General features: G+C 40.1%; 2 protein-coding genes across 4 annotated transcripts; both read left to right on the top strand.

Moving 5' to 3' along the window:
- The first annotated feature begins 695 nt into the window (after positions 1-695).
- Positions 696-22,812, top strand: LOC135071848 (VPS35 endosomal protein-sorting factor-like). 2 transcript variants are annotated; one of them, XM_063965683.1, is made up of 18 exons: positions 696-898; positions 1,157-1,250; positions 2,019-2,123; positions 2,442-2,586; positions 15,333-15,487; positions 15,570-15,742; positions 15,834-16,176; positions 16,488-16,663; positions 16,865-16,968; positions 17,364-17,545; positions 18,122-18,268; positions 18,351-18,520; positions 18,599-18,761; positions 19,760-19,931; positions 21,046-21,185; positions 21,278-21,446; positions 21,659-21,927; positions 22,234-22,812. In XM_063965683.1, the coding sequence occupies exons 1-18, from the start codon at positions 879-881 to the stop codon at positions 22,321-22,323; spliced, it is 2,817 nt and encodes a 938-aa protein (XP_063821753.1). In that variant the 5' UTR covers positions 696-878; the 3' UTR covers positions 22,324-22,812. The 2 variants fall into 2 exon arrangements, with proteins under 2 accessions (XP_063821753.1, XP_063821752.1); XM_063965682.1 differs by having other exon boundaries at positions 15,318-15,487.
- A 1,330-nt stretch (positions 22,813-24,142) lies between these two features.
- LOC135072254 (neurofilament medium polypeptide) lies at positions 24,143-26,854 on the top strand. Of its 2 annotated transcripts, none has more exons than XM_063966193.1 (3): positions 24,143-24,276; positions 24,359-24,464; positions 24,572-26,854. In XM_063966193.1, the coding sequence occupies exons 1-3, from the start codon at positions 24,256-24,258 to the stop codon at positions 26,485-26,487; spliced, it is 2,043 nt and encodes a 680-aa protein (XP_063822263.1). In that variant the 5' UTR covers positions 24,143-24,255; the 3' UTR covers positions 26,488-26,854. The 2 variants fall into 2 exon arrangements, with proteins under 2 accessions (XP_063822263.1, XP_063822264.1); XM_063966194.1 differs by having other exon boundaries at positions 24,152-24,276; positions 25,073-26,854.
- The last annotated feature ends 523 nt before the right edge of the window (positions 26,855-27,377 follow it).

Genomic DNA, 27,377 nt, shown 5'->3' with positions numbered 1-27,377 from the left:
ACAATGGTCATGGGTTCTTTTCCCACCATTGTCGAAATTAAATTTTACTTTATTACTTTACTAGCTTTTGCAGATCGACATAAATTATAGCCTATATGTTATTCTGGGTTATAAACAATAATACTGTAAAGTTTCATCAAAATCCGTTCAGTAGTTTCCGCGTGAAAGAGTAACAAACATCCAGACATCCAAACTTTCGCATTTATAATAATAGTAGGACTAATATGGCAAATCTGAAAGTTTGTGAGGATGGATGTTTGTTATTCTTTCTCACAAAAACTACTGAGCGCCCTCCTATAATATGTGTGGGAGTTGTTGAGTGGGAGTCCCACAGTACAGCAGTGGGACAAGTCTTGTCTAGCCTAGCGTGGCAAAAATCAGAACAACCTACCCAGTCGTAAAGCAGGAAAGTATAGATGAACGATTTTGAAATGGAAAATGCAAAGATCGGAAAATAGTAATCCGGAATTGATGGCAGCGCCCTCCTGCAAATGAAATTTCAGTATTTTCCAACCTGGCAAAAATCGGAACCAGCGATCCGGTATTGACGGTAGCGCCCACCACCTAGTGTTGTCCAACTTTACTAACTTCCTCCTTTCTATGCACACTGTTCACTGACTGACCTGTCTAATCTGTGATACCCAGAGCCGTAAAACTGCATATTAAAAAAAAACTTTGACACTGACTGTCACTGACTGACAGATGTGTCAAGTCTGGTGCGTCTGGTGGTAAAGTGTTGTTGTTTTCGAATTTTTTATTGATTTTAAATTTAATAATGATAAAAACTATTAATTGAAACTTTCAAAATTGTATTTGCCTTGGCTTAATAAACCATAGAAGTGAACCAGAAGAAATTTGTTCTGCACATTGCTTGTAAGATGCCTGTGTATTACGAATGGTAAGTATGATTTGTAACTACAAGATGATTACAGATCTTTCATCTCTAAATACCTTACCATACCATCACGAATAGGCTTTAGAGTAAATTGTAAGTACATGGAGTAGTGATATTAACCCTGGGTTGGATAAGGTTGCATGCGTCACCATAACTTTTACTGTAACTATAATATTATAAGATTATAAATGATGTTTTCAGAATTGACTTTATTTATAAAGTCAGATGGTGCATATTATGGTAATTCTATTTATGTTTCAGGACCTCAAGAAAGAAACCTACTTTGAAAAAACATGAATACCCTAGTTTTGAAGTTGCTTCTCATCCTCTAAAAGTAAATGTGATAAATGTTATGGTATGTTTGATATTTACTGAATATTGTTTTTATATTTTGTGAATATTTTGTGATTTATTGTTTACTTAAGTTTACTATAGTCTTTTTCACGTAAGATGATCCGTATGACACTTCAAGGTTATCCATATTACGCATACTACATATGCAGAATATTTTTGAAAAAATATTTGTATTTTATTAGCAATATATTAAAAAAAAATTAACTACTTGTCTTGGAATATATAGTAAAATCTGAGTCTATTGATTATATTTTAATTAAATACGATGTAAAAATATTTTTAATTTAATGTACGCAATGTGTGAAACGGAATAGATTTAGTGCTGGGGTATTTCTTGTATAATATAATCGATTATTTCCGCGGTTCATTAATCGATTGCAGTGAATACTTAGTTATTAAAAACATCACAAAAATCAACTACATTTTTCGATTATTGACTTTAATAAACGCATTGAAAATAAATTAATAGTTTTTAATTTAAAGAAACAGAACCAGTACTTTTTAGGAATCGTTTTTTTGAACACGAACCATGAAATTTGAATATTATCAATAAAAAATTGTTACAATAATATTTGTAATTAAAAAAAACATGTTTTTTGTTAAATAACACCTATACAAAATATTTCTTTAAAAGTAGGTTTTACTAACTCTTCGAAAAAAATCGATAGATAAATCGCTATGGTTTAGTTATGTGACATCTCTAAATCCTTCAAACTCGAAACGTCATACGGATCATCTTAGGTGAAAAAGACTATAATAATAATTACAGAAAGAGAGCACCAGTAAAATTTTGATGGACAACCTAACTAAATGGAGTAATGCATTTGAAGAAGTAGACCCACTTTTGAGGTTTGAGCAGATGAAACAAGAGGAGGCAAGTAACAATTTAAATTGAATTTAAGTATAATGTAGCCATAGATAAACATAAATTTATTAATTAATCTATATATATAAAAGAAAGTCGTGTTAGTTACACCACTTATAACTCAAGAACGTCTGAACCGATTTAGCTGAAAATTGTTAGGGAGGTAGTTTAGAGCCAGGAGAAGGACATAGGATTTTTTATCCCGTTTAAAAAAAAGTCTGCTTATTTATTGCCATTAAGGCGGAACAAAGTTCGCCGGGTCAGCTAGTATTCTATAAAACAATATTTTGGGACCTCCAGAAACTAATTTAAATTCATTTTTTATAGGAATGTAACCAAATTGATATTCCTATCGATGATGTCACAAATTATAAGAACTCATGGAATACAAGGCGTTCTGTTATACTTAACAAATATACCACAGGCGAAAAACTCACAATAGTAAGCAGTTTTCTGCCTGGGGGAGAAAAAAGTTAGTATGCTTTTAATTTGTGTATAAATAAAATATAAACTCTAACAAAGAAGAACGGTCATTTGTGACCCAGGCCCGACAGAAACGAGACATACCTCAGTTTTTTTGTCATCTTAATTAGTTAAATTATATATTTTTTATATTCGAAATCTATGTATAACACCAAAATATTACCCTTTGTTTTTGTTCAGGCGTTATACAAAAACTAATACAAATTGCCTATTTATCACCAAAATTGGTAAATGTATGTACCTAAATGTCTATTACAGCTGCTATGGAATGTATCTAGGTGACCTGGAGATACAGCCGAATTATACAGGGTGGAAACGAGAAGTTACAAAATCCAAAAATTCAATGTTACCAGCTTCCATAATCTGTAACCTATTATTGGTACCACTTGAAAGAGCTCATGAAGCACTTTCAGAATCAGTAACTAGTTTTTCGATATCTTGTATAGTTTAGAAATAATCGAGTGATATCACTTATCGTTCCATATGTATAACCACCCTGTATAATCCTGCTGTATCTCCAGGTCACCTAGATACATTCCATAGCAGCTGTAATAGACATTTAGGTACATACATTTATCAATTTTGGTGATAAATAGGCATTTTGTATTAGTTTTTGTATAACGCCTGAACAGAAACAAAGGGTATTTTGGTGTTATATATAGATTTCGAACATAAAAAATATATAATTTAACTAATTAAGACATGACAAAAAAACTGAGGTACTGTTACATCCCTCTGATGTACATAAAACCCCTGATGCCCAGAAAATCCTGCGGCATCAGCATTTTTGCCCGAGTTGGCTCGCCCGCTTCACGGGCTCGCCAGTTCTTCGCTACCACTCGTGCGTGACGGCTGCCTCTTTCAAATCCAATCACTGTATTTTATTTTAGCCAGAATAATTAGCCTTTTTTAAAAAGACTATCAAAGCCCGGCCTAACATTGGTGGCAGCTCAAGGGATTTATAAAATCCTCGGTACCGCGTCCGAAGTATAGTATAGTGAACAAACAGTGTGTGTGCAAGTGATCCAAGTTCGAACTCAGAATCTCACCGTATCTCACTGTATCTCGCCGTATCTCACCGTTTCTCGTCGCATCACACTGCATCATCGCTGTACCTCTTCGTGTCCCGCTACATTTCACCGTGTCCCACTGTGTCCCGCTGTATCTGCTGTGTCCCACTGTTCCCGCTGTGTCCCGCAACCGTCGTCGAACTCACCATCATCGCTGGCCCTGAAAGAAAATACTTACCATCTCCACTGCATCCTGAAGAAGAATCTCATTGCTGTATCCTGCTCCGCCGTATCCCGATTTGCCGCAACCTGAAATAAATATCATCCTAACTCAAGACAATCAACGCGTAACACCGTGCCTGAGACGCCCTTATCGCTCCGGAATGCAGCCGCTTCCCGTCGTCGCGCTCACGTTCGCCGTCTACGCAACATTGTAGTGAGTCTGGCCTTTGTTCTTTGTACCTTATCTAATATTCAATTGACTCAATTCTTTGTGTGGCGTTGTGACCAATTTTATCGTGTATTCCTTTTGTAATCATTTACGGTTTAAGAAGTTTAACTTTACATCAATTCAAAATGTCAAAATCAGAGTTCAGAGTACCCAAGGACGTGCTCCCCGTACCGGTAGACGTGGACTTGCCAATGTCGGAGGACGATAGAGCCACAAGCCCAGTAGCGGACGTCCAAAGGGAAAAAAGGGGCAGAAAACCTGCTCCCTCAACTATTGCAATGAATTTAGACCTCAGTATCCTCCTAAAATTCATAAAGCCATACGATGGCAGTAGAGAAACTTTAAACTCTTTTATCATAAACTGCAACAACGCCTACAACTTAGCCACGGAAACCCAAAAACATATAGTTTTTAAATACATATTATGCCAACTTCAAGGGAAAGCGGAAGTCGCGTGCTCCATAAAAGAATTCACCAATTGGGAACAATTGAAGGAATTCTTGAAAACCCAATTCAGTGAACGTAAACATTATGCGCACCTGCTAATGGACCTCCAAGAAAGTAAGCAGGGCGGTAATGAAAACGTCAGCCAATACGCGCTCCGAGTCGAGACATGCCTGTCCCAACTCCTGACGGAGATATCGTTGTCGCAAACTAAAATCAAAGAAATTCCCGGTAGGACAGCCGCAATGGAGGATCTCGCTCTCCACCATTTCTTAATGGGATTACATCCCCGTATCTCCAATATAGTGAGATGTCGCTCACCATCAACCCTCAACGAAGCCGTAAACCTCGCCGTATCCGAAGAAAGGATACAACAGACTCTGTACAAGAAACCTGTTCCCGACCAAAGACCTAACAACAATAACAATAATCGATTCACGAAACCCCGTCAGAATTTTAACAACCAACAACAAAGTTCTCAATCTCAATCTCAACCTCAACCTTCGGGTTCCAATTCCACCGTCGTATGCCGATACTGCAAAGCCCCAGGGCACACTATCGACGTCTGTCGAAAACGAGAATACAATAACAGAATGAGGGGTCAAAGACCTCCATTCAACACCCCAAATCCTCAGTTCCGTAGGGTCAACTTCAACCAGGACCAACAGGAGGACGACGAGGGTCATGACGAAGTTGACTTCAATCCCTCAGAAAATTTAAACGAGTAGTGGACTCCCGGCGGTGTCCCGCGAGTCCAAAACGCAAACCAACCCTGATTCCAAATGAAAAGACACCCACTGTATCCACTGCATCCACTGTATCCACTGCATCCACTGTATCCACCGTATCCACTGTATCCGCCAAACCAAAGGCGACCGCTGTATCCACTGCATCCACTGTATCCGCCGAACCAAAGGCGACCGCTGTATCCACTGTATCCGCCAAACCAAAGGCGACCACTGTATCCACTGCATCCACTGTATCCACTGCATCCACTGTATCCACTGCATCCACTGTATCCGCCAAACCAAAGGCGACCACTGTATCCTCTGCATCAAAGCCAACCACCGTATCCACTGTATCCGCTGAGTCAAAGTCAACCACTGTATCAAATGCAAAATCCACTACACCCAAGCGCAGGCCTTCCCTGACGACTCCGCTAACTGGAAAAAACACACAAATTTACGAAATATCATTTGATCCCTCAATCAAATCGTTACCACACGTTGTAATCAACACAGCCGCTTCTGAAATGCCACTGTCGCTTTTAATTGACACAGGTTCTTCAATAAGCCTACTCAAAAAGTCGTGTATCAAACCTCAAACTCCGCTGAACGAGGAAAAGCTCAAACTTAAAGGCTTTAACTCTGCTGACGAATCCGTCCCAACGTTGGGCTCACTTAATTTGGCGTTATACTTAAAAGACAAACCCAAAGTTTCCATCAAGCACAAATTCCACGTAGTGGGAGACATTGATTTCCCCTACGACGGCATCGTGGGTAACGACCTCCTTAACCAATTCAATGGCAGCATCGATTTCACGCGCGAAGCCCTGAAGCTTGGAAAACATATCCTAAAGTTATTCTTCACGGATCCTTATTACACCGTTCCAGCACGCTCAGAGAAAGTAATAGAGTGTTCAGTTTCTAATCCTGACCTTAAAGAAGGTGTCATTCTAGATCAGCATATATCCCAGAACCTACTAATATCAAACTGCTTAGTAAAAGTCAAGGAAAATGATAAAATTAACATAACAGTCGCCAATACCTCAGAACAGCCGATAAATATCAAAACAAATCTCAATCTTCACCTGGAACCTCTTCATACCTCTGCGTATCCTGTCCATACTAGTAGACAGACGACATCCAAACGAACTGAAGAAGTTATAAATTCACTCAGAGCAAATCACTTGAACCAAGAAGAGAGAGATGCTCTTATAGATCTCTGCTCCCAATACTCAGATATATTCCACTTGCCAGGCGATCAATTAACTTTCACCACTGCTCTCGACCACAAAATCAAAACTACAGTCGACGAACCCGTTCACACCAAATCCTACAGATTCCCAGAATGCCATAAGCAGGAGGTAGAATCGCAAATCAACCAAATGCTTGACCAAAACATTATCGAGCCCTCTTCATCGCCGTGGAGCTCTCCCATATGGATAGTTCCCAAAAAACTAGATTCCCAAGGAAGACGAAAATGGAGAGTTGTCATCGACTATAGGAAGTTGAACAACATCACAATAGGCGAAACCTATCCAATTCCCCAAATCCATGAAATCCTCGACCAGCTAGGCAAGAGCAAATACTTCAGCACTCTGGATCTTACCTCGGGCTTCCATCAAATTCTCGTATCTCCTGAAGACGCACCCAAAACCGCGTTCTCCGTCCCTCAGGGGCATTTCCAATTCAATAGGATGCCATTTGGGCTTAAAAATGCGCCATCCACCTTCCAAAAACTCATGAACAACTGCCTTTCTGGCCTTCAGGGTACACGATGCTTCGTTTATTTAGACGATATCGTCGTGTACTCCCCTGACCTATTTTCCCAAATTGACAACCTCAAAATCGTCTTCGACAGAATCCGTAATTTCAATTTAAAACTCCAGCCAGACAAGTGTGAGTTCCTCCGGAAGGAAGTGGCTTACCTTGGCCATATCATCAGTGAAAATGGCGTTAAGCCTAACCCCGACAAGACCAACGCTGTAACAGAATTTCCAGTACCACAATCTCCAAAAGATGTGAAATCTTTCCTGGGTTTAGTTTCCTATTATAGGAGATTCATATCAGATTTCTCAAAACTAGCTAAACCCTTAACTTCCCTCCTTAAAAAGGACACGCCTTTTAATTGGCAAAACGAGCAACAACTCGCATTCGAATCCCTAAAAAACAAACTTGTCTCAGCCCCGATTTTAGCTTATCCAGACTTTACACAACCCTTCCTTCTGACTTGCGACGCTTCCAACTATGCGATATCCGCAATATTATCCCAAGGTCCCGTGGGACGAGACCGTCCCATTGCATACGCATCTCGCACTCTCAATAAGGCGGAATGCAATTACAGTGTGACTGAAAAGGAATGCCTAGCAATCCTGTTCGGCACTAAAACGTTCCGACCTTACCTCTATGGAACCCGTTTCACAATCATCACAGACCACAAACCCCTTCAATGGCTTTTTAATTGCAAGGACCCCGGGTCTCGCTTAGTCCGGTGGCGCCTAAAACTGGAAGAGTTCGAGTATAATATCCAATATAAAAAAGGCAAAGTAAACGCCAATGCTGACGCATTATCTCGACATCCTGTAAATCCAATAATCCCTACCGACTCTCCACCGCAATTAGAAGCTCCAAATCAACTTGATCCTGTCCAATCCGCTGATAACGGAAATAATGACTTACCTTTTAGTCCGCTCACGCTGGATGACCTAAATATTCAGCTCCCGCATACTTCTGAAAATGACAGTGACAGTATACCTAACATTGACCTATTAGATGATGATCGTGAAATCACATTCCCATCCAGTCCTGAAGAAACTAACCCGACTCAATCCTCTGAACCTGCAATTCCTACTACAACTACTCCTGACCCTAGACCTTCTACAAGTAAAAACATTCCCGCTGAATCCAATCCTGAAATGCAAGAAAACTTACCTCCTCAGCCACTCCTAGATGCTCCCGATCCATCACCTGGAAATCAAGATACCTCACCTCTGCTCCTCCCAGCGCCTGACTCTCCCCTGCAAAATCCTGAAACACTTAACCTAAGTCCCAACTTACCTTCAAGTCCAGAACACGTAGCCCTCGGTGATGATTACTCCAAATTCCTGAAAGAAATCAATAATAAGAACAGAAATTATAACACAAAGGTGTTAGAACATAATCAATCCCTCCTGAAATCTCATGCCAAAATCCTACTAGTCCCTACGTCCATCGATTTAGACGAATCGAATGCCTATATCTCCGAAATTCTTGAACAAGCTACAGACCCCAAAGAAATACTGTATTCAGAAAAACAACTATACTCATTCGAAAGAATCCCTGACATTAATAATAAATCAATTTATCTCATCTATCCGAAAGTAAACCACTTTGACGAGTGTACTTACCCAGAAATATTCCAAACATTGAAAACTGCAAGAAACCACTTATTAGAATCAACAGATGACGTAATCGAAATCGCATTACCCGACTTTAAAAATCCATTCCAAAAACATTCTTTTGCTAAAATCTACAACATCATTGTCTACCTTTTCCACGACACTAATATTACAGTAAATATCTACCACAACAATATAATTCATCCAAGCCTTAGTGAAATAAAGAAAATCCTAAGAGAAAATCACGACCTCCCGATTGCTGGCCATTTGGGTTGCAATCGAATGCTAAGCCGAATCCAAGAACGCTATTACTGGAAAGGAATGAAAAGCGATGTAGAATCATATATTAAAAACTGCACTTCCTGTCAGGAAAACAAGGCCCTAAGACGAACTAACAAGGCGCCCATGCAGATAACCACCACTTCTACTAGCCCTTTTCAAAGAATAGCCCTGGACATTGTAGGTCCACTTCCCGAATCAGGTCCCGCAAAACTTAAATATATTCTAACAATACAGGATGATCTAACCAAATTCTCAGTAGCTTATCCTTTACGTAGTGTCTCTTCCGAAGAAACAACCGACTGTCTGGTCCACTTCATTTCCCTATTTGGCATCCCAGTTTCCATTCTCACTGACCAAGGCACAAACTTTACCGCTGACCTCTTTAAAAAGACCTGTTCCTTCCTCAAAATAAAACAGATATGGTCCACTCCGTACCATCCACAAACTCAAGGAGCTCTGGAAAGAAGTCATTCGACGCTTAAAGAATATCTGAAGTCTTACGTTAACGAGAACCAAGATGATTGGCCCCGTTACGTTTACACGGCTATCCTAGCTTACAATTCAGCCATTCATAGTACCACGAACTTCACCCCTTACGAACTACTGTTTGGGCACAAGGCCTTTATTCCCGATTCCATTTACAGTCAAGACCTCACTACTTATCCCGACTACGTCCGGATGCTCCAACACCGACTTAAATTATCCTGGGAACGGGCTGTTGAAAACATCGAAAGATCCAAAGAAAGATCCAAAGGTTACTACGATAGTAGGACTCGTCCAGTTAAATACAAAGTGGGAGACTTTGTGTATTTAAAAAATCATGTAAGACTGCGTAAAGCACTTTCACCTATATGGAAAGGTCCATACAAGGTTATTGCTGTTCACAACAACAATACCCTCACTCTTTTAATCAATAGACGTCACGTCAAACATCACTGCGACGAGGTGAAATTAGCTGGCGTCTTTCCCAGTTCTCCTTAGTTAAGTAATATAATAGGTTAGTTATCGTTAGTTATCACTAGACGTTAGAACTTACTTTTAATTTGTTTATTTTCAGCGTGTCAGCTACGGCTACGCCAAGTTTCATAACACCGATACCCACAAGTTCGGGCATCTATTTTGATTATATTGGAAAAGCCAAAATCATTAGTGGAAATCTAAGGATACTGATTCCATTAGATATTTCATATATAAGGCCGCATATACAAAATATTAATCAGGAACTGGATAAGGTCAAATTCATTTGCGAAAAAATAAAACCGCTAGATAATTCTGAGTGCTTTAACATCCTTCAACCTTTTGCAATCCGTTTTAAAGATATAATCAAAGATTATTCTTCAATAACTCATTTAATAGACAGTAGAGTAAAACGTAGCGCATGGATCCCCGGAATAGGCTCCCTTATGAAGCAGATCTTCGGTACTCTGGACGAAGATGATGCTATCAAATACGATGCGGCTATAAAACATGTACAAAACAACCAAAAGAGATTGGCTTCATTAATGAAAGATCACATATTAGTCACTACATCTGTATTATCCGCTTATAATGAAACATTAAGTAAAATTAAGATTAACGAAGATAATCTCAGTGCAGCTATCAACAAGCTCTCAGCCAAACTTATAAATATCTCTGATACTACCAATAGTCTATTAATAACTTCCGAAATAAATGAAATTTTCACCAATTTAGAATCATCTTTGCTTACCTTATCGTTTCAGATCGAAGACATAATCAATGCAATCTTATTTAGTAATGTTAATGTCATTCATCCGTCAGTAATAACTCCGCAACAACTTTATAGAGAGCTTGCCGATAACTACCGACACTTACCCAGTGATTTGGAACTTGCCGTAGACTTAGATATAAATTTGATTCATGTTATTTTAAATCTTAGTAATTTAGTTAGCTATTATGTTAGTAATAAGATAATGTTTGTACTACAAGTGCCCCTAGTAGGTCCACGCCAGTTTTATTTGTATAATAATATACCGTTACCAACTCCTCATAACTTAACAACACCAGACTCATTCAGCGTTGTAATACCTAGCCATAAGTATATCCTTATAACAAAGGACAAACTACACTACAATAACTTGGATTCCCTCGAAAAGTGCAAACATACCAATAAACAAAACTATATCTGTGAATCAGTGAATGTGTTCCCAACCAGTGAAAACCCCAATTGTGAAAGTGAACTATTATCTAAAGTAATAACAAAACTACCTAATCAGTGTCGAACGGAATTCATCCGTGGTAATTTGGACGTTTGGAAACCACTCCGGAATAATAAGTGGATATTTGTTCAATCCACCTTAAGTAAATTGTCAATAGATTGTTCAAACTCCGAAACGTTAGAAACTAATATTATAGGAACCGGAATCATAGAAATTCCAACATCTTGTAAAGCTTATTGTAAAGATACCCAATTGATACCTAAAAATAATGTATTAAATATAACTTTACCTTCATCTAACTTAGACTTTAATCTGATTAATGACAGTTGTTGTAATGTCCATAAATTCAAGGAAATGGCCGATGGTGTACCCAACATCAAGTTAAAAGATCTCGATCTGAATAAAATAAATTTTGGAAAATACACTAATGATAAAATTTTAACCGAATTAAATAAAGTTATTCAAGAACCACATATCATTAAATACGGGGCACACTATTCGTCGTTTATCCTATTCCTAATCATAATTGTAATAGTTTATAAGTATAATAATTTTACTAAAATAAAAACAGGCAGCATTCACGATGTCGAACCTTTTTTTTTTTTTTTTTTTCGACTGGAAAATGCATGAAACTGCATACTCACCGGCCCGGGGGAGCCGATGAGTTATGTGGGACTCTCCTCGCCTGAAGGGCAAGGCCTACCCACTAAAAACCAGTCGGGTCCCTCTGGTCGCGCTTAGTGGGGCAGCGTACGAGTCGGTGAATCGTTCGCATGCCTGCCCCCACGCATCGGCCGCAGCCTCGCTCTACAGACCCCTTCAAGGGGTCATCTCTCCAAAGCACGCGGGGACTCCGCGCGCACTTCGGGCCTCAGTGTTAGGAAGCGGACGCCCCCGCGTCCACCTCCATGAGGCTAGCCGTTCGGCCGGGCCCAGAAAGCACCGGTTTCGACTTCTGCTGCGGCTGAGGGCAATCTTTTGTCCCCAGCGTGTGGTCCGCTGCCTTTCCTACCGCTGAGCAAAGTAGACAGCGGGGTTCATTGGCGGGACACTCCTTCCTCTGGTGCCCAGGCTGACCGCATCGGAAGCAGAGTGCACTGCGGTCGCTGACGTTGGCAGCGCATTTGTGAGCAACATGCCCATCGCCCCAACAAGACACACACCTCAAAGGTCTCGGTTTTAGCAACGTAATTTGCACCGAGGCCCATCCTACAAGTAGCCGACGTAGACTTGCCAGCTGTTTCGCCGTTTTCGACGGCACCCGCGCGATGACACTGCGGGTGTCCCGGGTTCCGCTTATTTTACCCACTTTAATCTGTTCTAGTGGGCACCCAGTTTTGATGGAAATAGCCGTAGCGAGTTCCGACTGTTCGATAGATTCATCCAAACCGGACAGTCGGATGTCTTCACTCTTTATCGGTCGCCTTATAGCGACCATTTCCGCTGTGAAAGCGGGGACATCACGGAGGGCAGCAGCCAGCCTATCCGCCTTCTCCTCCGCGTCTGGACCAGAAAGGACGAGGAGCTTCGCTGCCGTTTGACCTGGCTTAAAGCGGAGGCCGTCCATTATGCCCAGTTGGGCGAGATCCACCTGCTGCTTTGCAATGTGCATAAACCATTGGAAGTCACGAGGTGGATCCTGACGAGCGGCCTCCGGCGTAAACACGACCGAGATTGCGGCCGTTCTCGGGACACGAACCCTGCGGGCTTTGCCCTTCTCTCTGCCCGGCCCAGCCTTCTGTTGGCTAGGCGGTTTGGCGCTGGTTAGTGTGGCTTGGCCTCCTTGCTTCTTACCCTTACCACGCTTTACAACCTCCGTCCACTCAGCATCCATGGACACGGGGGGTGGAGGAAGCGGGCGAGGTTCTGGACGGGTAGGCATGGGGGTAGGTTGAGATTTGCCCTTACCTTTCTTTCTAACGCGGCCTCTTTTAGGAGGCGACGCTAGTTCCACGGTCGCTACGAGAGGCTCGGCAACCAAGGATTCCTTCTGACTGGTGTGCGCTTGAGGGGCTGCGGTTGTTGCAGCTTTTGCAGGTGCACTCTTTACGGAGGGTGCTGGGGCAACCCTTTTAGCCGACGCCCGTGAGGTTGGGCCGGTTTGTTTTTTCGTGGTGAGAGCGGTTGAGTCCTCGGCTGGGGCCAGTACTTTCGCTTTGTCTGCTGCCAAAGATGGGCGAAGGCGCTTTTCTGGGAGGAGTCTTTCCTCTATGCCTTGCAGTTTGGCGTCAACCATAGTTCCTACGCGAATCATTATTTCCCTCTCCATATCACCTGCCTGTGTAGAACATACGGGGGGAGGAGCAGTGATGATGGCTGGGGTGACCTTGCTCCTTTCCTCTTTGAGGTTGCGAACCTCCTGACGAAGTTCCTCCAATTCCTTTTTAAGGAGGGAGTTGGCAACGTTTAGTCTGTGAATTTCTTCATCAGGAGGCCGATCAGCCAGTGCCGTGATTGCTGCCTCGATAGTCAAAGCGGCTTCTTTAAAGGCCCCCTGCTCAGTGCCTCTGATCTTACTGCACTTTCCCGCGCACTTGAAAACCGCCTGAGCACTTGTGCGGATAGTCTCCATAAGCTCTGCTGCAGTAAGTATGCACGATTTATCCTGAGCGCGAAGTCGCGCCGTCTTCATTTTGTTAGTCAGTCGTATGGCTGATTCTTCGGAGTCTTCAAGTTGCTCCTTGGCAAGCAACCTCTCTTCAGCCCACTTCTGTCTCAAGCCGATATATTCCCCGCTTGTTTGAGCTCTACCACGGCCCCGGGGTTTTTTGCCGCCACGTGACGATGCTGTGTGTTTTGTTGACGGAGCCGATTCAGTCGACATGCAAGAGTCATCCGTGTCGGCTGCTAAGCATCTTTCAATGAAGCGATCAACCCTTTCAGAATTATCGGTTTCTAAATCCGAGTACTGTGACTCTTCCGATTCCTCGATCCGCCGCTTGGTGGCAGCCCGAGTGACGGAGTCCTCACTATTGATCCGGGAGCGGCTGCGGGTAGTGGGAGTCAGATCCCCGGGTAGAACCGGGGGAGTCTCAACCACCACCTTTGCTGTCGTCAAGTCTGGGTTACTTTCTGGGACAGGAGTCACACCGCGGGTTGTATCCACGGCAGTCTCAACTGTCTTTTTAGCGATCTGGTCGATTTTAGGTTTAGCTCCGAACATATTCCGAAGCCCTCGGTCAAAGCTGGTCAATTCGACCTTGCAAGATTTCGGCGCATTCGCCGGCGAAGACACAGAACACGGTGCGGCCCCCCCAGATACGTGGGCCGTGACCGCCGTAGCGGCAGAGGATTCTCCGGCTTTGCCGGTACCTCCCTGGGGTAGTTTAGTTTTCCTTGTGTCCATGTCATAGATTACTGCTTCCGGGCGCAGCTGCCCACACCCTCTCTCAAGCAGGGTAGCGGCCGTACACCCTACGACCACGCGTCCCCTCGGCCCCTGTAGACCTTGGGATTGGGGGGGTTTCTGAGATGTCCCCTGCATCGCGGCCCGGGCAAATGCCCCGACAGCCCCCGGCCCACTCCGTTGTGGGTTACGGGTCGCCCGACAGGCCCGCCGAATTGACGCAACCTGCCGCGCAGGTGAGAAGTCAGCCGCCCGCGTGAAAAGACCACGCGGACGTTGCCCGGGGTGCACCACGTGGAGGTCCCTCACCATCGCACCCCTCACGATGTCGAACCTAACCTAACCTAACCTAACCTAACCGAACTCGCGATTACTCGTACCACTCCTAAAGTAGAACCTAAATCCGAACAGAACCCGGGAACCTCATTCCCCAAAATTCGCAGGAACTTATAGACAAATTTACTTAAACCCATAAACTTAGGAGATTTAACCCCTAAGTTTATTCTTGATGGGGGGAGGTGTTACATCCCTCTGATGTACATAAAACCCCTGATGCCCAGAAAATCCTGCGGCATCAGCATTTTTGCCCGAGTTGGCTCGCCCGCTTCACGGGCTCGCCAGTTCTTCGCTACCACTCGTGCGTGACGGCTGCCTCTTTCAAATCCAATCACTGTATTTTATTTTAGCCAGAATAATTAGCCTTTTTTAAAAAGACTCTATCAAAGCCCGGCCTAACAGTACGTATGTCTCCTTTCTGTCGGGTCTGGGTTTTTTTTGTATGGGGCGTGACCGTTCTTCTTTCTTGCCTTATTCTTGATTATCTAGTCTCAGATAATATAAACTGCCTTGAATGATTCTACTATACTCTACTAAACTAATATTTTTTCTTGTTTTTTTTTTCGTTTTTTAAGTTAATTCTTTTTCAGCTCTGTTTAGACAAGTATCTAATTTGAATGAAAAAGTTAAACACAGACTTGAACAGCTAGATGATTTTGATGAAGGATCAGTTAGGAAAACCATGGGATTGAGCCAGCAGGAGTTTGTTACGAAAATTAACATGCTGAATGATGAAATAAAAAAGGTACGTAGCAAAATTACATTACATTTTGTACAGTAAAATAAATTATTGAAATGTAATCCAAAATGATAACTATTGTTTTTAGGCTTGGGATTCTGAGCAAAGGGTAAAGGCATTTAAAATAGGTATCCAGTGTTCTAAATTACTGTCTGATGTTAATGTCATGCAATTCTACCCAAGTAAATTTGTATTGATCACTGATATTTTGGATACCTTTGGAGTTTTAGTATTTGACAGACTAAAGGCAAAAAGTTTCAAGTAAGTTTAAGCTATCATAATAAGTTTAAAACATTTCTTGTCATCTCTCATATTGATAAAACAATAAAATCTTTATTATTAAATGTTTCAGGCCAAATGAAGTGAAAGATATAAATGATATTGATCCTAGAGAAATTCCTGAAACTGCTAAAGAGACCTGCCAAAACTGGTTGTTTAAGATGGCTTCAATTAGGGAGCTGCTGCCACGTTTATACATGGAGATGTCTTTGCTCAAGTGTTATGCTTTCATATCGAAAAATGAAATAAAGCCAGTAATAGCGAGACTTACAACTATGATTAGAGGAATTGGAAACCCCCTGGTTGCTATTTATCTTAGACTATATTTATGTCGTGTTGCTTCAAAGTTGCTGGGTAAAGAGAGTGAAGAATTCTTTTATTCAAATCTAAAGGAATTCCTTGAAGAATATCAGCAGGTAAAGGTCTTTGCTTTGAATTTCTAAATTTTTTATATTCTTTACATACAGTTAATCACTGTCGTTATAAATTAAACAGTAATCCTTTCTAAGTTTCTTGAAAAATCTGTTCAGTAGTTTTTGCGGTTTTTCACAAACTTTCACATTTGTAAGATATTCTCCTTTGATTAAATTTTAAATTCTATGCGTCGAGCTCATATTCGTTGTGTGTGAAGATCACCTTGTTTGTAGTATCAGTTAATTAGTAGTAATATTAGTAAGTAAAACAAGTTAATTCTTCAAAAATATTATAAAAAACTTGTATGTTTCAGATCTTCCATCCTATGATCATAAGGAAGTTTGAAGCCCAGTTACTAACATTAGACAAATATCTAAACCTGTATGTACCAGCTGTGGATTGGCTCCTTCATGGCACACTCAACTCAAATAAATGTAAAGATACACTTTTAGATGAGCTACTGCAACAATGTGAAGACATGGAAAATAAGTAGGTGTTATTTTCACATTTCAATTTTTAAATTCAGTTTCTCATCCCTAGTCATGATGTTGTAATGAAAAGAAACCTATATTTGTTAATAAAAAAACAAACTTTTGTTCAGAAATAATTAATATTACTCAGAATTTTTTTCTAATTTTCTTTACCTATCTATATAACTATACTTTGATCAACATGGTATTTTTATTTCAGTGAACTACTGCTCTATTGCGTCGTAAACGCTTTTGATTCACCAAGTATCATTAAAAAATCCTCGAAGATTTTGGAATTAGTACAAAAGTCTTCAGATAAAATGGGTTTGTTTAAAAACTTGTTATTTTTTAAACATAAATGAATCGATTGCCTTAGATGGGAATTGAACCCATAACCTTTTGCTTAGCGCGCGGTATGTCACACTAAGGATTCGTCCCCGGACTATAAGACTAGATATATGCATGCATGTTTTTGAGTTAATTTTATAGGTCTAGTAGTGCTTAACTCAGTCAGTGCCTGAGGTATATAGGAGCGGCACGGGGAGTGTGATTTTGTGCGGTCAAACGTCAGGAAGACTTCAGACTTGTATGCCGTGTCACTTCACAATATGCCAATGTCACCCCTCCCATTTGCGCCTCCCATACCTCAGGCACTGACTGAGTTAAGACCTACACCTAATAACATTTTAAGACAGTTATTAGTCTAGTCTTTTTTACAGTTTTAGTGAGTGAAATTCTCACTTCACTTGGAGAGCACCTGTGCAACACCGAAAGTCATCGCCAGCTGTCGTCAGAAGCATTGATCCAAACATGGTGGAAGATAGCCACTACTTTGAAGTCTACTTTCCACTTTTTGCAAGTGCTGGAGCCGTGGTTGCAATTCGCTTGTACTCATTTATCGGTAAGACCTCAAAATATTATGTGCATTAACTAAGACAACTGTGTAATATTAAGTGCGATTTTGCAATAATCATAAAACATTTTTTTTTGCAAAATGCTCTCACGATACCCATTGACCGACGATGTCGGAGCGCACTTACACGGCCGTAAAGAAAATAGTATTTTATTAACAGTTCTTAGAGTCGTAATTGCTTACAACTGATTAACTGATTTTTAGTGTTTTGTATACATAAATAATATATCTAATAAGCTGCAATGTTTTGGAAATTGTTGTGTATACCTGTAATTGGCAAACATATTTAAACTAAAACCCCAATATGTGTTGTATACTGTGAATGTCTTAAATGTGTTTTGCTGTTGGTGTACCTTTATCAATAAATAAATAAATAAATAACTGACATTTCAATCCGGACGGATGCGCGAGCATGCGTCTGAAGCCGGTCGGCTACGAGCGTATTCCAGCGGATAGGCGCGCATTTCACAGCATTTTTGGTCGAACGGACGCTGCGACTCGCGCCGGTAAATATGAATCCTGCCTTAGTACATTATCGTTAAAGTGTCGTCTTTTGTTTTTTAGACTCAACATGTCAACATTATATTGCGAGGGACAATCCGCTACATGATCAAGTGTGGCAAACCTGCTGATGAATTTTCGGGCAATTTTCATTTTGTCATAAGGAGGATGCTCAAATTTATACCTGATGTTGAGGAACTTTTCTTGATGGTATGTGTAAATGTCAAAGAAAATAAAATAAAACGAATAAATAAGAGTCCTTTTTGTGTAATAAACAAGTGTTTGATTGCAGGATGCCTTTATGCCCCTAGTTGAGCTCGTGCAGACGGCGAACGCTCGTACGATGATGGCCAAAACTGTACTTTCCATATTCTTCTCAAGATACACCTCAGTACACATTGAGGATCACATCATTATTTCCAGTTTGATGAGGCTGTGCTGCATATTGCACGATTCTATCAAGTGAGTTATTAAATTACCTTTTAAGAACTATGATTTACCGTAAGTATCATAATCATAATAATGATATTTTTGTTTTAGTGCTGTAACGGTCGATGATGAGAGTAAAGTGTGTGCGGAACTGATCAACAAATTCGTGCAAGCAGTTACTTACGAAGATGACTTAGAACAGCAACTAAACTTTTATGTAGAATGCAGATCAGCTTTCATAAAACTTGACGCAGTTCTGATAGCTTTGGTTCACGTAAGTTCTTTACATCATATTTGAGGTACGAAATACTAAACGTCTATGCAACATTTACGATCGCACTGGCTTTTATGTAACTTGCAATGTTTTTATTGCCTATATCGCGCATAATTATTTATCAGAAACTTTTGTAACACTATTGTTAAATTGTATTTCTGTGTTATTTTATAAGGGGTTAATTTATATCCGATGTTATTTGTCTATGTTGGTGCGCACAAAAAAAACAGAAACCACGACGCCAACTTCACGGGGCATACTGTAGGGCTTAAGTTATGTTTTCAACCAAAGGACTTTCACTGGTGATTCATTCAATAAAAAAAAAAAAAACAATTAGGACCAGTATTTTGGCAATTATGAGTCTTTTTTTAAATGAAATTAAGGTAGCCCTTATGGGGCACTTTATGTCTCTTTATCTTTTGGGCCCTACCAGCGCTTCGCTGTTAAGAGTAGGCGCACACCGTTGATTTTTAGTTGGCCGATAGTTGTGCACGATTTTAATTTGTATGAACAATCGGCCAAATCGAATCGGCGTAGTGTGCGCACTCCCATACATGCCCATACTGATCAACTGCCCGACTAAACTATAGGCCGATGAAAAATCAACGGTGTGCGCTTACTCTAATACAAATATTTAGGGTGGGTTGCACCGTCCTACTTTGACGGTAACTAACTATAACCGGTGTTTTTTGTATGGAATTTGATATATTTTTGACGTTTGTCAAAGTTAAAGTAAGATGGTGCTTGACTTACTTGACTTATGGTCCTATGTCCCCTAGATGGGGCAGAGGGCGTCCACAACAGTCCTCCATCTCGTTCGGTCTTGAGCTTCTCGCTTGATCTCGCTCCAGGTCTTGCCGATCTTCTTCGCCTCGTCCGCTTCAGTGCGCCGCCAAGTTTGCCTGGGTCGACCACGTTTGCGTTTTCCTTGGGGTGAAGATGGTGCAACCTAGCCTTAATATTCGATCTGACATTAATGTGAGTGAACCGTTGTATAGGCGGTGAACGCGCTAGCAGCACGAGCGGGCGCGCGGCGCCTGCGCTGGCTGCAGCGCGCGTGCGCCGCGTACTGCTTCGTGACGGTGCCGTCGCTGCCGTGCGCGCTGGCGCGGGCGCAGCTCTACCTGCTGGCCGGCCAGGTGGCGCTGCTCAACAACTGCATCGGACAAGGTAGTTAGGCATGGAAATAATTGCTATTTTTCATTCATTTTCATTCTATGAAATGATGATTTTTGTTCATATGATAAAACATGCGAAATTTCACAGGCAATGATTTTTATTCGCAGTGTTATAATAATGTAGCTCTTTCATATAATGTGCTACTTTTAATGAAGTATGATGAACGATTGCTAATTAGCTAAATATGAAATGTAACAATATATGTTTCATTTTATGTCGCACAACAAAAAACAAACAGTTTCACAGTACTGCATGTATGCAGTAACATCAATAACCGCGCGACTAGTGAAAAATCATTCATTTCATCTGCCTGCTATCTAATGAAATCATACGAATCATGACAAGGAAATCTAAACCTTACACCTTTGAGCTTAAAGTTCATATTTAAAATGCCCAGTTTCGTCCGTCATCACATCTCTCGTCCTTTTCTAACACGCACATGATCAAATCATTCCTTCTTACTCGCTCGGTCGCTTGGCAGAGCTGCGCTCACGGACTTCGCTCGAATGAATGAATGAAATTCATGTGATTCGTGATTTCGTTGACTGTGAAAAAATAGCAGTCTATGTGAAGTTAAATAGCAGGTGTGATTAATGAAATTCATGTCATATGATTTTTCACCTGCTATTCATGAAATGTTCCATGCTTAGTGAGGCGGCTTTACCTATACTTACCTTACCTATGTATAAGTAAGGTTAGTATAGGTAAGTTCGTTACACACGGGCGCACGGTCCTAGGAGGCGCCGGGCGCCACTAGCCGCGCGTATTACTATAGGGCGATAGGTTAATGAATGCACATATGCGCTACATGGGCTAGATAAGTCGCTGTAGGCAGTCAACAGCACATTCATTTTTACTGCAAAATCGCACCTATTACAAATAAATACGATACCTCAATCAGTGCTCAGTGTATAGCTTAACATGCTGTTGTCTGTACAAGCACCGGCTATACAATATGTAATTTTTCGCCCTTGAAATCGGTTAGCGAGGCACATTAAAAGCACCACATCTCTTAGTTTATTTGCTTCTATGCATTCTTTAATAATTCTCATAATTGTTGCATAATTTAATCTACTATGTGTAAAACTTATTTCATATTTTCTAGCCGAAGCGAATTTCAAAGCTCTAGTCGGATTAATACCGGATATCCCAGAATTTCTCCTCGAGGATGGACAAAGGAAACCGACTAATGTTAAAGTCAGTGGCATCATGAGCGACTTTTTATCAACTATGCTGATAATGCCCGTAAGTTATATTTTTGTGACTTAATTTTTATCTAGAATTCTAGACAATACTCCATAGACTTTCAATGTCTTTATTTTATTTTGTACTTTCAGGATAACGTGGACAGCAACTGCAAGGCATATCTATTGAGTGGCTTCATCAAGATGATAGAGAGAATACACTGGAAGAAAACTGATCCCTTATATTATGCAACATTGTTACGCATTTTAGATGTGCTAAGCGAAATGACGCAAGAAAATTACGCATACCACATTGATTCAGGTTTGTCGTTTGGAGACCTCAAGAAAAGTGGGCGTGGCTAAAAATTTTATCTGTTTACTAGCAACTAAAACTCAAGCCATTTGCCTTCTATGTTTAATATTACATGTTTTGTATAAGAATTAGATTGTTTGAAGGCGTTTTTTATTTTAAAAATATTGCCGTTAAAGTAAAATATTTTATTCAAATGACTAATAAAATTATTGTTTTTACAGTCCTTTCAAATGACAAGTTGTATGGTGGTGAAGAAGAATTTCTGGAGGCGATTGATAAACATGCTACAAATATTTGTCAAGAGTTGCTGGTAGTTTTGAAGATGCTTGGCGACGCTAAAGAAACAAAGAAACAGCATAACTTAGCGTTAGAAATGTTCTGGAGAGTTGTGAGACGTGGAGAGCTCAACAAAGCTACGATGATGAGTTTGGCTGCCAATTTATGGATGTTATCACAGAAACTACAAGAGCCAAGTAATAATAAAATGGCTGTAAGTAACTTTTACCCTAAGCAACCTGTTTGACTTACAGTCACGTACGTCGTTATCATAAATAAATTGACGTGTAGTGAATAATCTGTCAATTTTTCATTTGAATTTGCCCTAAAATGTATTTATCACGAAGATGTAAATGCGACACGTACCAAGACCCATTATAACAATAACCTTGACTGCTAACAGTGCTTGGGGACAATAGTGAGGGCCAGTGCTAATAAGCAGCGCACGAAACTATGTTATTACATGTTACATACAATCTGTTCAAGCATGTTTTATTAAACTTTAATTATTTGGTTTCAGAAATCGATGTTAGCGGCATTAGCATCCGATAGTAGTCCGGCGAGTCAAGTTTTACTGAAAAAACTTGAAGAAAGTGCTACCAAACAATGACGGAAGAAGATTGATCTGGGATTGTGTGTCTTTCGTTCTTATTCCGTTATGTAAAAAATAGAAATAATTGTATGATTACGTAATACGCAATATTAAATATCATGTCTTTAAGAGTATTATACTACTATAGATAGCCGAGCGAGAGTATCATAAAAAAATAGGAAACTATAAAAAACATTAAAAACAATGTCTTTGTAAGACATAGATAATCTCGTATTGTACCTACTCTAAATGGATTCGAGATTCTTTCTTCATTTTTTTTCTAATTAGGTATGTGTATTTTTCACTAGTCAGTATAATCCGTGTGAGATGAATTTCACTATAAATGACTGATATTTAGTTCAAAATAATATTGTCTATATTTAAATTGTCTATAACTGCATTTATTTACTATTAGAAATTAAATATATTTCACAAAGTATGTTAACTATCTACTTATATGCATGTAAGTTTATTTATACCTAATTCAAATATAAAATCAATTAAATACTTTATTTTTTTATTTTATTGATGGTGATAGAAGACCACTTAATTCTGATGAACGAAAATAAAATTATTTCTTTCTTTCCTAATTTAAACGCCTACGTCTAAGTATACATTAGATCCTAATAACACTAAGAAAAAGTAGACATCAAATTAAGTGATCTATTACTACTGTTTTATTTATAAGAGTATTAGATACACCTCACAATTTCAAAATCAAAATCAAAAATATTCAGTTTAGACCACAAGTGGCACTTATGAACGTCAAAATATAGTAAATAATAAAAAAGAAAAGGTAGCCCTTATGGGGCACTTTACATGTCTCCTTATCTTTTGAGCCCTACCAGCGCTTTGAGACAAACATTTAGATTTAGAGCCATTCTTATGGGCTGACAACACGAATGTCACCCCTTAATCTTTGATATAATATGTGTATCTCTAATTTAATTGACTGTATACAAGGATGACTAAATTACTTTCTGTTGTTGGCCAATAAATGACAATGTAATGTGATGTTGGCTAATAAGTAAATAAGAAATCGATGCAGCTACATTGTCCGGTGATATAAAGTCCCAACCATTAGAACTAATTTATTGATGTAGTAAACATTTACTTCGATAACAATGTAAAAAAAAAACAATGCATGGAATGAGCTATGATGTAACAATAAGTATAGCTACGCCATGAATAGATACGACATCAAAGATTTTCTTGAACAAATGGTAGTGGTAGCTGTTTTGTAAATATTAGACGCACGCACGAGTGATCTTAATAAAACGACTACCTAATGTATTTAACCTCAACAAAGGACGGTAGTACTAACTTTGTGTAAGTCTATTTTGTTGCTTTATGTACTTTATATGCAATAGAATGCACATAGTTACAGAGCAAAATAAAAGAGTAGGTACCAGTTTGTGAAATAAAATTATAAAGACCTAGACTTATAGCAATTCCCAGTTAGAGGCGGGAATGCGGAATATACCATCGGCGATGTATCATAGAACCATGTTTTTTTAAAAGGTTTAGCGGTATCGCACATATTAATTCCTTCAGCTGAGCTATTTACGAGTGGGTTTCCCGCAACGTAGCTGTAGTAATGGTGGTAGTTGCCATTGGCAGCTGACAATGCAGGTTCCTACGAGGCAAAAGGGAGAGCGATTAGTTTTGATAAGCTTCACGGGTGCACTTACTAATCAATCTGCAGGTGCAGAGTTGACCCCACAGTCGGGCGGCGGATGGAGCAAGCGGACATTGTCCACTACGTCACGCTTGAGTGGCGCGCGCGCTCGGTTGCACCGATCTTTCACCTTCGCAATGTTGACGCCTATAAAACGTTGTCATTGCAATATTGTGACGTTACTTTCATCCCAAACTAAACGAGAACAACTTGGTACAGTGAGAAGAAGTTGAGTTTAAAATCGAATTTGGGTTTATACCCAAATCCTTACAATGTATAGACTCAGATGTCTGGTACGAATCTGTGATAGAATAGAAGACTGTCAATATTTTTAGCGCTTAAACTTTGAAATAATTTTGTTCTCGCCTGTTACAGTTATTATTATGGGTGATATGTGAGGGAGTTCTTTGCAAGGAGGAAAAAGACAATGGATTCGTCCAGCCCCTGGATTTTGCGCCTATATTCAGCTCGGAGGATTCAGGTAACTATATAAGCATAAATAATTACACAGTAGCACACAAAAGCTTTGCATGCACGCAGTGATTAGGTATAACCAAATGCCATAAACAAGTTATATTGTTTTTTCAGGCATTACCTCACTGGCTTCGAATCCTATTGCCGCCGCAGTACTAAAAGTAGATAAGAGCCAATATCCGCGATTGTTTGACACCATCGTCAGTAGTTCCATCGATTCATTGCAAGCTCGAGTGGCACCGAGAGAAAATGCGTTCTCTGCTGAACACTTTGGTTTTAATCCAATTGCGAGTCAAAGCTTTAACCCGCCTGGGAGGCCGGCGCAACTAGTAGCACAGCCAAAACAACAACAGCAACAACAAGCGCAGCCTATTTTGCAGCCTTTACGCTATGATATTCGTACGGTACATGACGCCGATTATAAGGTGTACAAACCTGAAGAAACTGAGCAGGGTGAAGAAATTTTAGCAGCTTTGAAAAAAAATCCATCTGTCGCTGCATATTTTCAACCTGCACTAACAAATGTCGAAGTTTCTCATCCTTTGAATTATCGTAAAGAGGAATTAATAGAAGAACGCGACGAACAAAACTACAAGCCAAATGCTTATATTGCAGGACCATCGCGTATTCGACGATACACAAGTGGAAGAAAAAAAGAAAATCTGAGGAAAAGCAGTGAGGAGGACGAGGACGACCCTTACGGTTACAAAGCCGAATACATTTCAAGACCTAAAGCTTTTGATTCTTCACTTTACAGCAGTGCCTACAAACAAGAAAAGGACCCCAACAAGGATTACGAGTACCCGTATGGATACGACTCAGGATATGACCACAAGGAATATGAAAGAATAAAGGAGCTGTCGGAAAAGCAAGCTGCCGAAATAAAACAAAATCCAGAAAATTGCAAAGAAGTCAAGAGAGACGATATGACTTGTATGGTATGCAAAGATAAAAAAACTGGCGGTAATTACGAATCTTGTTCGTATGTAGCAGAGCCCAAAAACAACAAATACGCTTATTCAAAAGAAAGAAAGTTCGATAGTAACGATGAACCCGATGAACCACAAGAAGCTGAAAAGTCTGAAGCTCCGAAAAAATCAGCAAAATATCAAAATCCCAAGGACGATGCCCAGCAGTATACTCCATCTTCTTCCAGCGAGGAACATAAACCCTATAGCAGTTACAAAGCCGCAGACAAAGACGAAGGCGATGATTCCGGAGAAAAGTACAAAGCTTATTATGTACACACTTCAAAACCCAAACCAAGCGAGGCATTAAGAGCTGCCAGTGATGAAAGTTCTGAAGAAAAGTCAGACTCAGTATCTAAGCCATACAATTACAAAAAAGCTTTGCCCGGCTTTTATACAGACAATGAACCAAAGAAAGATGTAGAACATGTGTTGGCGGAATTCAAAAAGAAAGACAGGTCTACATGTAAAAAAGTGCAAAAGAACGGTATGACTTGTTTCCAGTGCGTCGATAAGAATGGCTTGAAGCACGAAGAATGCATGTTCGTATCGGAGTCTGCTCCAAAACGAAGCCATTTAGCTTACCAGGAAGTTAAAGAATTTACTTCAAAACCAGCAACAGTTGATGAGGTTAATGAAGGTGCCGAAAGTAAAACTGTAACTACGAGTGCGCCGCCCGCAGCGCAAAAATCTGCTGCATATGTTGTCGCAACGAATGGTTACGGCAAAAAGTTAAAGCGTAAGAAAGCTCCTCAAGCAGCGGCTGCAGCTGCAACTAATCCTATTGCCAGCGCAGTTCCTGCTGCGTCAGCGACAGCTCTTCAACAGAAATCACATAAGTCCAAAAGAAGCGTTGAATCAGAAGCAGAAACAAAAGCTGAAATTGTGGACGAGACGAATATAGCTGCGCCTGACGAGTTTGCAGGCGATAGTTCAAAGGGTGCTTTCTGGGCTGAGACCATGCCTCGCTATAGTGCAGCTTTAGGTGTCACTTTACCCGAGTTCATGTTATCAAGGTCAGAGCACGAAGCTTCGTTCGATGAAGCGGTGGCGGGTGCGTAAGAGATTAAGGCTGGAAATGTTAGCCAACACTAGCAATGTTAGTAGAGCGTGTCGGTTTTACAAAAGCCTGGACAGATTGTAACGGGTAATAGATATTTGTTGCGTAACTAAATAAGATTTCACAGATTTACAACTGATTTGGCATGAACGGTTTCAAAACAACCAAATAGAACTGAACTATGAAAAAAGGAGTTTTTATAATATCTTTTTGTCGATTTAGATTGTTTTACAAGCGTTTATTGCGCTATGGAGACAATTATAAAGTTGTTAAACTTTTACAAGGACTGTCTTTTGTTAAACTCATGTTTGTTGTTAACTAGTTATACTTAGATTAATATCTTTCGAAAATAAATAATTGTTTTGTTAATTTGTCTTATTTTACTTTAGTTTTTAAAAAATAACCTTGAGTTGGTCAATTAAAGTGATAGAAATTAGGCACAAAGTGAAACTAATCGCACCTAGAACGCAGAATAGGTCAGACGCCAGAAATTGCAAGTCTAGTTCATTGTCCTAATTACTTTTCTGATCAGGTCAAAGATTTAGTTATATTTATTTTTAAAACTAACACAGACAATTAAACATGCGTTAACTCATGGAAACTAGGCATCGTGAGAACAAGTATACCTATATTTTTAAATACCTATACCAAACCCAAACTTAAGATTTTTTGTGTGCAAACATACAGTGCGGTGCGACGAACCTATTGTAAATATTTATCTATTGACTAAGGTCATGTCTCGTGGTCCAATGGCCATGCCTTTACTCAATTACCACCAAATTAATAAATGCGCTATGGGCCATGTTTACAATAACATCTAGAACCTATACACACGAGTACATCATACTCTATAACAATAGTTGGCAAAGATTCGGTTAGTGTCCTAGATGTC

Source organism: Ostrinia nubilalis, chromosome 5 (genome assembly GCF_963855985.1).
Source record: "Ostrinia nubilalis chromosome 5, ilOstNubi1.1, whole genome shotgun sequence".
Taxonomy (NCBI): domain Eukaryota; kingdom Metazoa; phylum Arthropoda; class Insecta; order Lepidoptera; family Crambidae; genus Ostrinia; species Ostrinia nubilalis.
Note: the sequence above shows the minus strand (reverse complement) of the source record. Positions and strands in the feature narration are given on the sequence as shown.